This window comes from Lampris incognitus, chromosome 20, assembly GCF_029633865.1.
Source record: "Lampris incognitus isolate fLamInc1 chromosome 20, fLamInc1.hap2, whole genome shotgun sequence".
NCBI classification, from domain to species: Eukaryota; Metazoa; Chordata; class Actinopteri; order Lampriformes; family Lampridae; genus Lampris; species Lampris incognitus.
In genome coordinates this window covers 5,112,135-5,127,054 of record NC_079230.1, presented here as the reverse complement: position 1 = coordinate 5,127,054, position 14,920 = coordinate 5,112,135, and the positions used below count along the sequence as shown (strand labels likewise).

General features: G+C 42.7%; 1 protein-coding gene across 1 annotated transcript; it reads right to left on the bottom strand.

Moving 5' to 3' along the window:
* Nucleotides 1-927: 927 nt before the first annotated feature.
* LOC130130957 (zinc finger protein 436-like) lies at nucleotides 928-13,641 on the bottom strand. Its single transcript, XM_056300821.1, has 4 exons — nucleotides 13,538-13,641; nucleotides 7,580-7,972; nucleotides 1,950-2,974; nucleotides 928-1,865 (listed from the first exon to the last, which is right to left on the bottom strand). Exons 1-4 carry the CDS (start codon nucleotides 13,638-13,640, stop codon nucleotides 1,311-1,313), a joined length of 2,076 nt encoding a protein of 691 aa, XP_056156796.1. The 5' UTR covers nucleotide 13,641; the 3' UTR covers nucleotides 928-1,310.
* Nucleotides 13,642-14,920: the final 1,279 nt, after the last annotated feature.

Below are 14,920 nucleotides of genomic sequence, written 5' to 3'. Positions count from 1 at the left end.
GGAGGCCCCACCTTGCAACTTAAAGGAGTTAAAGGATCTGCTGCTAACATCTTGGTGCCAGATACCAGAAGACACATTCAGAGATTTTGTGGAGCACATGCCTCGATGGGTCGGAGCCATTTTGGAGGCACGAGGGGGACCTACACAATATTAGGCAAGTGGTTTTAATGTTTTGGCTGATCGGTGTGCATCCCAAACGTGTAATTCCGTGCCTCATTAAGTGGTTATTGTAAATCTGTTACTGCTTGTCTGCTCTCATCTGTTTGACTGTAGATCTGTGAATGCACCCATTGCGTATCTACCCATCCCGAAAGATTCCACTGTCTTTCTTCTTAAGGTTTCTCCCATTTATTACCTGACAAGGTTGTTATTTAGTAGAGTTTCTCCTCATCTAAATCAAGGGTCTAAGGACAGGTGGGTGTGGTACATTGTGTAGAATGTATTTGTGATTTTAAAACTCTCTAGGACTAAATTGTGATTTTAGGGCTATACAAGTTTAATTATGACACCGTTGGGACATCAGATGCCCTCATTTCATAAAGACAAGTTCTCCGACATGACTCGAAGGCAGCATGAGTTTAGCCACCCACTTAGCCAGCTAGCTCATGCTAGGTAGCAAAAAGCCATACACATAGCTTTGGACACACAAGACGCTAATGGCTACTGGATAACCAACTTAGCTAACATCTCTAGCATGGTTTACTTAAATTCAGTAAAAGTAGACATTCAAATAATGCACAGCAATTACAGAAAGAGGGTAGCCTACATATTGTGTCAGTCGATTATATTTTCAAGCTATCCATGCTTGGGAGAATGGCCACAGGCTGTTTGTAGGCCCCTGCTCCGATCCGCAGAACCCCGTTCATCCCATGAAATGCTTGCCATGTTTCAGAAAATGGATTTCACCACACAAAACGAAATTTGGGTACAGATGGAGAATTTATTGCTTTTAATTTACTTCAAGAAATAAAATTGACTTGATCACCATTTCAGTGGCTAGTCAATCACTGTACTCTCACTCATGTCTCATAAAAGTCTTGTCCAGTACAGAATCTGAAACTGAATAAATTCATGGCAGGCTTCTCGCAATTGACTACAGAATATTGTTCTTTCCAATAATGTGATATTCAACATCCATTTTAGAGCTCCAACTTGACCATTAGTTTAGTCCTCCGTACACAAATTTAAATAATCAGATCGTGGTACGTGAAAAGTTTTTAAAAAAAATATTTTTAACACAAGCCAGGTAATCAAATTTTCTTCCCTTTGATATGTCTTGCGTTTTGTCTGACAGTTCTTTTGCCGAAAACCTACACCCCAGTCTTGACACCCACATGGGTTTTTTTCTCATGTATTTTTATGTGTGTCTGCAAACGATTTTTTTGAGTAAACCCCTTACCACAAACTGAGCAAGTGAACGGTTTCTCTCCTGTGTGTGTTCTCATGTGTGTCTGAATATTTCCCTTATGAGAAAACCCTTTACCACACAATGTGCAACTAAAAGGTTTCTCCCCTGTATGTGTTCTCATGTGTGTATGCATAGTTACCTTATGAGAAAACCTTTTACCACAGACTGAGCATGTGAATGGTTTCTCTCCTGTATGTGTTCGCATGTGTTCCTGCATACTTCCATTTATAGAAAACCCTTTACCGCAGACTGTGCAACTTATTGGCTTCTCTCCTGTATGTGTTCTCATGTGTACTTGGATATGTCCTCTTCGAGAAAATTTTTTACCACAGACTGAGCACATGAATGGCTTTTCTCCTGTATGTGTTCTCATGTGTTTCTGCATATTTCCCTTCAGAGAAAACCCTTTACCACAGACTGAGCACATGAATGGTTTCTCTCCTGTATGTGTTCTCATGTGTTCCTGCATTTTTCCATTCCCAAAAAACCCTTTACCACAGACTGTGCAACTAATTGGCTTCTCTCCTGTATGTGAACTCATGTGTAGTTGCATATGTCCTCTTTGAGAAAATTTTTTACCACAGACTGAGCACATGAATGGCTTCTCTCCTGTATGTGTTCTCATGTGTGTCTGCATATTTCCCTTATGAGAGAAACCTTTACCACAGACTGTGCAACGTAAAGGTTCCTCCCCTGTATGTGTTCTCATGTGCTCCTGCATATTTGCATTTTTAGAAAACCCTTTACCACAGACTGAGCAACTAAATGGCTTCTCTCCTGTATGTGATCTCATATGTGTCTGCATATTTGCATTTTTAGAAAACCCTTTACCACAGACTGAGCAACTAAAGGGTTTCTCTCCTCTATGTGTTCTCATATGTGTCTGCATATTTGCATTTTTAGAAAACCCTTTACCGCAGACTGAGCAACTAAAGGGTTTCTCTCCTCTATGTAATCTTGTGTGTCTTTGCATTTCTCTTTGAGAAAACCCTTTACCACATACTGAGTAACTAAGGGCTTTTTCAAATGAAAGTTGTTTTTTACCAGATCTCTGTTGACTTGTTTCATTGTTATCTTGTGCATCCAAACTGGACCAAGGTTCTCTAGTTTTGTTCCAGTCATCATCACTGTCCTCGGTCTCACTTTCACAAAAGTCTGAAGGCAGGGGCTCACCATCACTAGTTGGTTCTAAATCACCATCCTGATCTAGGTTGCTGGCTGGTCCTGACAGTCCAAAGTCCTCTCCATCAGGTTCTGTTTTCATCTGTTCAGTTGAAGTTCTGTCTGGTGGCTCTACCAGTTTTTCCTCCTCAGTTTGGCTTTGATGAAGCTGTGAGGAGTGAGGTTTCTCTTCATCACTTCCACTCTTTACAAGGACAGGAGTGAATGGAAACCTGATATCAGCCTCCTCCTGTTTTTGAAGCTGCTCTCCCTCTTGGCTGATCAACAGTTTCTCCTGTTCCACTTTAATGTGTGGGAGATCTGGCTCCTTCTGGTCCAGACTGGGGCGCCACTCCTGCTTCACAGCGTGAACCTCCTCTTTAGGAACTAGGAGCTGCTGGAAGTCTGGAGGTGAGAGAAAAATATACATTAGTGGTTGCTTTAAATTAAAGAAGGTTTGAGCAATCATAATTTTTTTTTCTGTGGACAGATTTATTTAAAATCATATGGCCTGCTTGAAGCCCAAGACTAGACCATTATTTCATAGGCCTGTAAGACTTGAATTTCTTTAAGATTGAGAGTTTAATCACACTTCAAAATTGTCTGATGTCCTGCCCCATACCCATTATCGTGGTCAATAGTTTACAGATTTTTTATTATTCTGATTTTAATCTATGTGGCCTTTGTTAGAAGCCATTGTAAGAATGTTTTCATGACTAAAGAATGTTTAAAAATGGCAGAATGACTCCTGTTCTTGGCCAATATTGATTTAAGATTTAATTTGGAAGCTTTTTTTCCATCAATGGGAAAATGCCATTTCTAAGAAAATGTTGGGCTGTAATCAAGTTCGGTTTCATAGTTTATTGATGCTGGTGGTCGGGTTTGAATAGAAAGTTGTCAAGCCACGGTCAGGTCCAAAATTTCAGGCCCAATTTGAACTTTAATAGTGGCCATTTTTGCATCCATAGGTTATCATGAATTATTTGACACTTTTGCCATTTATAGCATCAGTGCTGCCCTGGAAATACATTTTTCAGATACCTTTTCAGGTATCTTTTCCTCTATTTCCTGTATTAAAATATGAAAAAGAGCTTGCTGTTATCAATTGTCTTTTTCAGATCCCCAAATACCTATTTTCGAATGGATTTTGTAAATTCAAAAGGCATTTGGAAAATTTATGGAACAAAAACTTTTTACAAATTTTTTTTTTACTTTTCAGTGTTGTAATTTTCAATGTTCTAATGGCTTCTTTCATCTGTGCCTCATTGTAACGTTTGACTGGAGGGGGTATGGACCAACTGCCAACCAATGATGGCAAAAACAAACATGCCATGACGAATCACAGCCATATGCCGATGTAACACTTCATTCCATCTGACTTTTACATTTAAACAGTTTGTTTGTGTACACAACTGGGTGGAAATCAATGATTTATTGTTTAAAGAGTAGCCCGCAGCAAACTAGGCAGTACATGATGGTCCTGTGGGTGCTATGGGACAATACTGCAACATATATTTCAAAACTTTAGAGTACTATATTAGAAAAATCCTCACTTGCTCTTACATTTTAACCAATGTACAGAGAGCTACCTACCACCATGTCCTTAACTTACAGCTTAGTGAAGTGGAGACACATTATGCACGAGCAAAGCACAGAAGGAACTAACATTCACACATTTGTGTTTGATGACAGCAAATGGAACAAAAACAGATGTACAACAGCCAGATTCCAACCACAATGGGAAAAAAACAAAAACGGTCTGAATGGTTTTGCTATGTATTTGTATCTACGTGCAAGAAATGACAGACTACAAATTGTCAAAATACAAAGAGTAAATGTCATCTAACAAGCCTAAAAGCTCACGAGGTGTATGACTGTGCTAATGGTGCAAGAAGAGCAGTGGAGCAAGACACTATCATCAACAAAAGAAGCTTAGAATTTTTAACTTCAAAGATACCCAAACCCTCCTGGGGAAGGAAAAAAACATGCAAAGCACCACACATGTAGCGAGGTCATCTACCTCCCTGTGTGGAGAAGAAGAGTGGACTTGGTGTCTGCACCTGGCCAGAGCTCTTCTGCCTGTCCAAAAACCAGGCCTTCCAGTGACACGTTAAAACACGGCGGACTCATCTCGCCATCAGTCAGTAGTCTTTTCTGCCTCAAGTCTTGCTGTCTGTCACACTCTCATCGCCACCTCCTCAGGCCACATCACCGCTGCTCATCTGGCTCACACAAACTCATTCATGTAGACAGTATGACAAACTGTCATCGTATATTTTTACCTCTTTTACGTATGAATGGTGTTTCACGAAAAATATACCGCAGTGTTTTTTGTCAAGATCACAGTTGTTAAGATAAATACCCAGTTGAGATATTAATACATTACATATGTTAGTATGTCTGTTAAGAAACTAACTGACACCAAAACTAACATCCATCCATCCATTATCTGAACCGCTTATCCTGCTCTCAGGGTCGCGGGGATGCTGGAGTCTATCCCAGCAGTCATTGGGCGGAGATGGAGAGACACCCTGGATAGGCCGCCAGGCCATCACAGGGGCCACACACACACACACACCTAGGAAACATTTAGGACGGCCAATTCACCTGACCCTACATGTCTTTGTTCTGTGGGAGGAAACCCACACAGACACGGGGAGAACATGCAAACCCCACACAGAGGACGACCCGGGATGACCCACCAAGGTTGGAATACCCCAGGGCTCAAACCCAGGACCTTCTTGCTGTGAGGCAACCGCGATAACCACTGTGCCACACCCAAGATTAACATTTTAATATTATTTTTCAAACAATTTAAAATTGCTGCTGTCCAACGCCTGTAAATACTGCAACGCCTCAGTGGTAGTCATGGTGCGTCTGTAGAGGCGTGTGTAACCAGACATGTTAGCAATAATAAGAAATCAAGTTTAGACTATTTCTCTGCACTGGAGAACACTAGTTTTTTCCAAGGACAGAGCAGCGAACTTCAAGAAGGAAATGATACGGAAAAAAACGTCAAAAATGCACACGATCACGCACAAATTATGAGCGGCCACTTGGACCAGTCATGGTCACTTTAGGTTGACCTTATTGTCATTTTTTTCGTGCAATTGATCTAAAACCAATTTTAATGCAAATATATGCAATTTTAGGGGAATTCGGGGAGCGGCAGGTCTGTATCCTTTTTTTTCTTCCACAAAGTTATTAAACTTTGAAAATCCAAAATGGTCATAATGACCGTCTTGGTCATTCTAGAGTTAAAAAAAGGAAAATGACCCCAAATGACTGAGATGCCGATTAGCACTAATTATCAGATGACCTCTGTGTTCGCCGCAATATGGTTGGGAAATTGTGTTGGGATTTTTACTTTACAAATTACGGACATTGCTGATTCGCCTGTGATTAAGATCACAGACGGCCTCAACAATTATTACAAACTACAAGAGGTCCCCAGGTAATACTAGTACCATGCAACAAGGACAGAAGTACAAAAATTCAAAGGCAATAAGAAAAAGAACTGGAGTTGGTCCCCAGGAGCTGCAGCTGCCTACTGCTCCTATACAATATGATGGGTGAAACAAATGTCATTGTAAAATAAGAGCGGCTTTCTTCCTTCACTCCACTGAAATGATGATCTGATCACGGCATGTGAAAAGTTTTTTATTCCACAAGCTGAGCCAAGTAATCCAGTTTTCTTCTCTGTGATATGTCATGTGTTTTGTCTAACAGTTCTGCCGACAACGTTCACCACAGTCCTGACACAAACAGTAGTTTTGTCTCTTGTATGTATTTTCATGTGTATCTGCACACGTTTTTTGTTGTTGTTGCTCAAACTCTTTACCACAAACTGAACAAATGAAAGGTTTCTCTCCTGTATGTATTCTCACGTCTTCAACTGATTGCTTCTAAGAAACCTTTACCACAGATAGTGCACGTATAAGGTTTCTCTAATGTGTGTCTGCAGAACTTTTTTTTTTGAGAAACCTTCTTTACAACAAACTGAGCAACTAAAGGGTTTCTCTCCTGTATGTGTTCTCATGTGTTCCTGCATATTTCCATTTTGAGAAAACCCTTTACCACAAACTGAGCAAGTGAACGGTTTCTCTCCTGTATGTGTGTTTCTGCATATCTTCTTTTAGAAAACCCTTTACTGCAGACTGAGCACCTAAAAGGTTTCTCTCTTGTATCTGTTCTCATGTGTTTCTGCATATTTCCATTTAAAGAAATCCGTTTACCACAAACTGAGCAAGTGAATGGCTTCTCTTCCTGTATGCCAGTGGTGCCCAACCCTGCTCCTGGAGAGCTACCATCCTGCCGTTTTTCACTCCAGCCCTAATTTAACACACGCAATTCTACTAACTACTGACTGACCAAGACCTTCATTAATTGAACCAGGTGTGTTAAATCAGGGTTGGAGTGAAAACTGGCAGGAGGGTAGCTCTCCAGGAGCACGGTTGGGCACCACTGCTGTATGTGTTCTCATGCGTCTTTGCATTTCTCCTCTTTGAGAAAACATTTTGCCACAAACTGAGCAACTCAAAGGTTTCTCTCCTGTGTCTGCTTTCATGTGTGTCTGTATAATTCCTTTTCAAGAAAACCTTTTGCCACAGACTGAGCAACTAAAGGGCTTCTCTGCAACGTTTTCCTGTCTTCAAATGTTCGCTTCTACTAAACGCACTACCACAGACTGTGCAACTAAATGGCTTCTCTCCTGTATGTGTTCTCATGTGTTTCTGCATATTTCCATTATGAGAAAGCCCTTTACCACAAACTGAGCAAGTGAATGGCTTCGCTCCTCTATGTATTCTCATGTGTCTCAGCATATCTGTTCTGTGAGTAAACACTTTGCCACAGATGGAGCAAATAAACCTTTTTTCTTAATAGATCTCTGATGACTTCCATCATTGTTATCTTTTGTATCTAAACAGGACCAAGATTCTCTCGTTTTATTCCAGTCACCATCACTGTCTTCAGTCTCACTTTCACAAAAATCTGAAGGGACGGACTCACCATCACTAGTTGGTTCTAAATCACCATCCTGATCTTGGTTACTGGCTGGTTCTGACAGTCCAAAGTCCTCTCCATCAACTTCTGTTTTCACCTGTTGAGTTGAAGTGCTGTCTGATGGCTTTGCCTGTTTGTCCTCCTCAGTTTGGCTTTGTTGACGCTGTAAGGAATGAGGTTTCTCTTCATCATGTCCACTCTTTACAGGGACAGGAGTGAATGGAAACTTGATATCAGCCTCCTCCTGTTTTTGAAGCTGCTCTCCCTCTTGGCTGATCAAGAGTTTCTTCTGTTCCACTTTGATGAGTGGGAGATCTGGCTCCTCCTGGCCCAGACTGGGGCTCCACTCCTGCTTCACAGAATGAATCTCTTCTTTAGAAACTAAGACCAACTGGAAGTCTGGAGGTGAGAGGGAAAAGTGCATTACTGGATGCTTTAAATAAAGTTCTAAGCAATAAAGACTTGTAAGTGAAGTATTTCATACTCAAAAACAACCAGAATGTATTCTAATCGAGAGTTTTAAACGAGCCAACCCACACTTTTCATTTGCGCCCACCGGAAAAAAACAATAGTTTCTTCCTCAGACCTGCTTTATAATCAAGGCTCAGCGTTTTCGCTTTTTATTTTTCAAAGACATCCAGCATGCCGAATTTCGCCACAAGAGGACACTGTTACATAACCTCACACAAACAGGGACAACTTTTGGACCCGTGGAAACATAAAATCCGGGTGAAAATCAGTTTAAAAATCTGGGTATTTTTTGGTGAAAATCGAAAACGCTGAGCTTTGTTTATGCTAACATTTTTTTCTGACGACCTAATTATACAACCTGTTCCAAACCTAAGGCTAGACCATTTATTTTATAGGCCTGGAAGACTCGTATTTCAGTGTAATCAGGCCATTGTTCCAGGCCATCTTAAGAACGTTTTGGTGGCCTAGGCTTTGTCAAAATTGATGTAAGAGTTAATGAGGAAGCTTTTTGCTGCAATGAAGTTCGGTTCCAAAGTTTATTGATGTTGGTGGTTGGGTTTGAATAGAATGTTGTCAAGCCATGGTTGGGTCCAAAATTCTAGGCCCGATTCAAGCTTTAATATTAACCATTTTTGAATCCATAGGTTACCATAAATTGAAAAAGTCCTGATATTATCCATTCACATTTGATCAATCTTTTCCACCATTTTGCCATTCATAGCATCAGTGCTGCCCTGGAAAGACATTTTCAGGCCATCTTCCTGCATCCTAATTAGGGGTCGACTGATATGGGTTTTTTTTTTCAGGGCCGATACCAATTATCGGTAAGTTTGGCGGCCAATGATCGATATTTGGGGCAGATATTCAGTTGCAGTAAATGTAAAAAAAAATGTGCCAAAATTTACAGCAACACAAACCCTAACACAAGGCTGCCTTTAAATGAACATAGGTTTGATTGAATCTTGTGTAAAACAGAAAATATTTGAAAAAAATAAAGCACATGATGTTCAGGCACTAGATAACAATCTGAGGGGAATTCTTTTCAAATTAAAAATAAATAACTCCCAAAAAATGAAAATGGAATGAATTAAACTGCACAGACAGCAGCCAGTAAACTCTGATCAAACTGAATAACTACAATATTAAAATAACTCCATATCAATTGGTTAAATGCCAACTGTTAAACTGTGTTATTTATTTATTTATTATTTTGGATGTGTGGGAGCAGAGGTGCAGAAGGGAGACCAAAAATGTGTTATCATTATCTTCTGCAGGTATGCATTTTCTTCTGTTTAATGTGTCGTTTTGTTTTCTGTCCAGTAGGTGAAACTGTGCTACACATACTGTTTTTCATGGTTATGACAAGAAATGAGTTATAATTAAGAAAAGATGTCCTTTGGCTAATTTGTATGGCTCTATATATGGTTGTATACACTGTTGATTTAAATACATATTGAAGTGTCAAGTTAGAGAAATGCATGTATTTTAAGAAAAATGTAATATGACAGTGCCATATTGCATTGATAAGAAGCAGAGATGAAGAAGAGAGACTAAAAATGTGTTATCGTTATCTTCTGAAGAGCCAATAAATGTTGAAAAACAGTCCTTGAGAGTTGCCTCCTTCTGTGCCCTATCCACATCCACTACACTGGTGCTGAGACCCATTTGAAACCGTTACATTGTTAACGATTGACTTAAAACATTGACTGTTTTACAGTCAGTTGTGAAAGAGAATGAGTGGCCACTGGCATTCTCTGGTTGGATCAGAGCCTTTATCTTCTTTACAACCTTGCAGTACATTTCTTCCATAATTTCTGTGTGGTAATACTTTTCACTTTTCAGAGTATATCTTGGTTCAGCTACTGCCATGAGGCGCTTGAAGCCAGCATCAGACACCACTGTGAAAAGTTGGGTGTCAACAACAATCATCTCTGTTATCACGTTACGTTACATTACAGTCATTTAGCTGACGCTTTTATCCAAAGTGGCTTACTATAAGTCCATTTAACGTAGGAAATCAGGAGAACTAATAGTCATCAGAAGTCATAAGTGCATCTTCTCTCTAAACAAGCATCTAAGAGCAAAACCAGTGCTAAAGTAAAAGCGCAAGAGAGGTTTGTTTTTTTTAATGAGTGAATACAGTAAGTGCTACGAGCATGTAACAGGGTAGTAGTTCTTGAAGAGGTGAGTTTTCAACAGTGGGGAGTTCATTCCACCACTGTGGGGCCAGGACAGAAAAGAGCCGTGACCGGGTCGATCAGCAGCAGGGGCCTCTGAGCGACGGGGCAACCAGGCGTCCCGAGGCAGCAGAGCGAAGTGGTTGGGTGGGGGTATAGGGCTTGACTAGGGCCTGGAGATAGGAAGGAGCTGTTCCTTTCACTGCCCTGTTGGCTAGCACCAGAGTCTTAAACTGGATGCGAGCAGCTACTGGGAGCCAGTGTAGGGACATGAGAAGGGGAGTTGTATTGGGGAACTTAGGGCGGTTGAACAGCAGATGAGCTGCAGCTTTCTGAACAAGCTCCAGAGGTCTGATGGCCGACGCCGGGCACCAGCAAGGAGGGAGTTGCCGTAGTCCAGCTGGGAGATGATCAGAGCCTGGACGAGCACCTGTGCTGTCTCGTCGGTGAAGAATATGACATCAGAAGGATTTGCCCAGAGGAGAAATCTGCAGGAGCGAGCAACTGATGCAACGTTTGCAGCAAACTACAGTTGGTCGTCCAGGATCACACTGAGATTCCTCGCAGTCCGAGTTGGCGTCACCACGGTCTTGTCAGTGGTAATGGCCAGGTCTCGGTGCGGGCAACCTTTCCCCGGGGGGGAACATCAGCTCTGTCTTGTCCAGATTGAGCTTCAGGTGGTGTGTCGCCATCCACTCCGAGATGTCAGTCAACCACGCAGTAATGCGTGTCTCTACTTGTGGGTTAAAGGGAGGAAAGGACAAGATCAGCTGGGTGTCATCGGCATAACAATGGAATGAGAAGTCATGCGTGCAAATAACAGAACCCAGGGATGTCGTGTACAGGGAGAAAAGGAGAGGTCCCAGAACCGAACTCTGTGGAATGCCTGTAGTCAGTCTGTGAGGCTCCGGCACAGATCCCCTCCATGTCACCTGGTAGGAGCGACCCGCCAGGTAGGATGCAAACATTGAGAGTGCAGAGCCTGTGACACCCAGCCCCTCGAGGGTAGAGAGAAGGATCTGGTGGTTCACCGTGTCGAACACAGCTGACAGGTCCAGGAGTATCAGGACAAAGGAGAGAGTTTGCTCTCGCAGAGTGCAGCGATTCTGTCACTGCAAGGAGGGTCGTCTCTGTCAAGTGACCCACCCTGCAACCAGACTGTTTGGGGTCCAGGAGGTTGTTCTGGTGGAGGTACAAAGAAAGATGGTAAAAGACAGCACGTTTCAGAGTTTTGGATAGAAAGGATAGAAGGGAAACCAGCCTGTAGTTTTTGTTGTCAGAGTTGACTGTGTGTGTGGACCAAGTGATGGTTTCTTGAGAAGGGGGGTGACTCTAGCAGTCTTGAAGGCAGATGGAAAGCATCCTGCCTGGAGGGAGGTTTTGATGAGGTGGGTTAGAAAGGGAAGGAGTTCAGGTGCTATAGACTGAAGAGGGGAGGGGACCGGGTCAAGGGAGCATGTGGTGGGGCGACTGGATGTGATGAGGTTGAGGTCTCCGCCGGGGGAGAGGGGAGCGAGGTGGGATAGGGTGGACGTGGAGAGGTGACGGAGGGTGCAGAGGGTGGGCTAGTGCAAGGAGCGCTAACTGGTGGTGAGAAAAGGAGGATCTGATGTCGTTTACCTTTTTGTCAAAGAAGTTAGCGAAGTCATCAGGGAGAAGGGAAGAAGCAGGAGGAGGAGGTTGAACAAGTGTAGAAAAGGTTTCAAAGAGTGTCTTAGGATAAGAGGTAGAGGGTAGGATTTTAGAGCGATAGAAGGTAGCTTTAGCAGCAGAAAGGGAGGAGGAGAAAGTGGAAAGAAGAGACTGGAAGTTGAGAAGGTCCTCTGGGAGTCTGCCTTTTCTCCATTTGCGCTCTGCCACTCTTAGGCTCCATCTGTCAGTATGTACTGAGTCGGACAGCAAAAGGACAGGTGAAGTTGGACGTGCAGGCCTGGAGGTGAGGGGACAGAGATTTTCCAGAGAAGATGAGAAGGTAGAGAGAAGAAGATCAGTAGCAGTGTTAGGGGTTAGGAGAGAGAAAGATTCAGGTGTAGGGAGGATAGAGGTAACAAACTTTGTCCAAAAGTTTAGATTTGCCATCTGTATTTGGCCAAATATTGTCAGTGCTGTGCATGAACGCGCTATTAGAGCGGCGGTCATCAAACGTGGTATCATCCATCCATCCATCCATCCATCCATCCATCCTTCATCCAAACCGCTTATCCTGCTGTCAGGGTTGCGGGGATACTGGAGCCTATCCCAGCAGTCATTGGGCGGCAGGCAGGGAGACACCCTGGACAGGCTGCCAGGCCATCACAGGGCTCTCACACTCACACTCACACACACACACACACACACACACACAATTATTATATTATCAAATCAATGAAATTGTAAAGTCCACTTTTTTAATTATCATAATTTTGGCAATTGTTGATGAAATTATGCCCAACAATGTACCCTATTGTGTCCAATCAATATAGATATGATTCCGAGCCGATTTGAGCTAATGGCTAGTTGGGCCATTGCTGTCTATTAATTTTCTTTGAATTGGCGTTATAGAAGGTCCAATTAATACATCTAGAAAATATGTTGCACATGATACGTGCTATCATGTGCAACATATTTTGATGTCATGTACAACAGTGTTAATCCCACCCGGCGAGGTCAGGCGGTATCAACACTTCAAAACACATGCAGAGACCACAATTGATGACGAAGCTGCTTGCGTGCGTGTTTGGCTGACTGACAGACAGACAGACAGAGAGAGAGAGAGACAGACAGACAGACACAGAGAGAGAGGGGGAGAGAGACAGACACAGAGAGAGAGAGAGAGAGAGAGAGAGAGAGACAGACACAGAGAGAGAGACACAGAGAGAGACAGAGACAGAGACAGACAGACACAGAGAGAGAGACAGACACAGAGAGAGAGAGAGGGAGAGAGAGAGACAGACACAGAGAGAGAGGGAGAGAGAGACAGACAGAGGGGGAGAGGGAGAGAGAGGGAGAGGTGGACTGGTAATACACAGCATAGCCTACTGCACGCAAGGTTTCTGTAAGTTATGTATATAACTCACTCGGAGCGCTGCTTTGTCACTTTTGGTACCGTCCGCCCGAACCCGTGATATTTTCTAATAAGCTTACCCGAACCCGCGGGTTGTGGGTCGACCCGCGCATCACTACTAGCTAGCTAGCTAGCTAGCTAACTAGCTAATAGTGACGTGCGGGTCGTCCCGCGGGTAGCTAACGTTAGCTAGCTAGCCAGCAATCCATATCAGGGACGTCGCCTCTCCAACTCACTGCTACTAGCCGAAGTTACAGCTGCGGATCCACAAACCTGAAAAACCCTCTGGCCGCGGCTCACTGGCTGATGCTGCCGAACCAGGTTCTGGGGACGGGGGCTGAGGCGGACTCCTCATGACACTCTTCCGTATGTCCATAGCTGGCAAGGCTGCTCACCGAGGCGACGCGACTGGACGCGAAAAAGACAACAAACGCGACGTCTTTCTCGTCATCGTCATCTTCTTCCGCTGCTGCGTCTTCTTCTTCGTGTTTATTGGCTGTTGGTAAACAACGAATTGGTGCATTACCGCCACCAGCTGGTATGGAGTGTGGATCAGAATATCTATTATTTACGCCCCCCCCCAAAAAACCCTCAAAGCTTGTTAATTAAATTAGTTACTCTAAGAAACTGAAACAAGATTTTATAACACTCAGTTGAGTTCTTCTGTAGAATATCTACTAAATCAAGTTGTACTTTTATTTTCCTGGGATTTTGACGCCTTCTTTCTGCCTCATATGTCTGACAATATATCATACCTTGTCTATCGTTTCTTCTTGTCCACAGGAGTCACATCTGCCTGGATTGTGTTTGCCTGCTTTGAAAAGTGTACTGTTTAGTCCAGTGTGTCCGAATCTGAGTCTTGACATTATCATCTCATCTCTCCTGTTCCTTCCTGCACACCTCATGTCTCCCACTTTCCTTTGAACTCTGTAAAACCACCGTCCTTTCCTCGCTTCCTCCCATTGCTTTTGCCACCTTTCCTTCAGTCTGTGCTTAACGATGCTCTTTATTTCTGTCTTGCTTAAAGTAACTACCAAATCAATGTGATTACGTTGTGTAGCCTTCTTTGCAACCTTATCTGCTGTTTCATTTCCTTCAATGCCAATGTGTGCCGGTACCCATAAAAATGATACTGTAAGACCCATCATTTGAGTCCTATATCATGTTTGTTGTACCTGTATTAAAATGCCTGGTCTGCTGTCTGAATGGCTGTATTGTAAACTGGCTAGTGGTGAACTTTAGGCTGAACAAATCATTTCTCTCAACGGTCTCGTTTCCTCTATCCACTGCACTGCTAACAATACTGCTATCATTATGATATTTCCTCATTGATCCTTTCCCCTACTTTAATATGAAATTCTGGAACAATCAATGCTACTCCTACTTTATTTACTGAACTCTTTGATGCAGCCGTATAAATCTGGACGTAACTGTGGTGATTATCAATATAAGCCTGTATGGTATGTGAATCATAATTAAACTCTTCATCCTTATTCTTCTTTTCTAATAATGTGAAATCTACGATGGCATCTGGAAGTAGCCAAGGTGGTATTGCTGGCAAAGGCGCTGTTGGACTAATGTTTAATGATCTACTTCAAGTTCTATTGCTTTCTGTGTCATTGTCCATCCAAAGCTTTTTGTTTCCCTCCTCTCCTG

Coding starts and splice junctions, on each gene's coding strand:
- LOC130130957 (XM_056300821.1), bottom strand. CDS start 13,640: ATGGACATACGGAAGAGTGTCATGAGGAGTCCGCCTCAGCCCCCGTCC. Junction 7,973..13,537: donor GCGGCCAGAGGGTTTTTCAG/GTTTGTGGATCC, acceptor TCTCACCTCCAG/ACTTCCAGTTGGTCTTAGTT. Junction 2,975..7,579: donor TTTAGAACCAACTAGTGATG/GTGAGTCCGTCC, acceptor TCTCACCTCCAG/ACTTCCAGCAGCTCCTAGTT.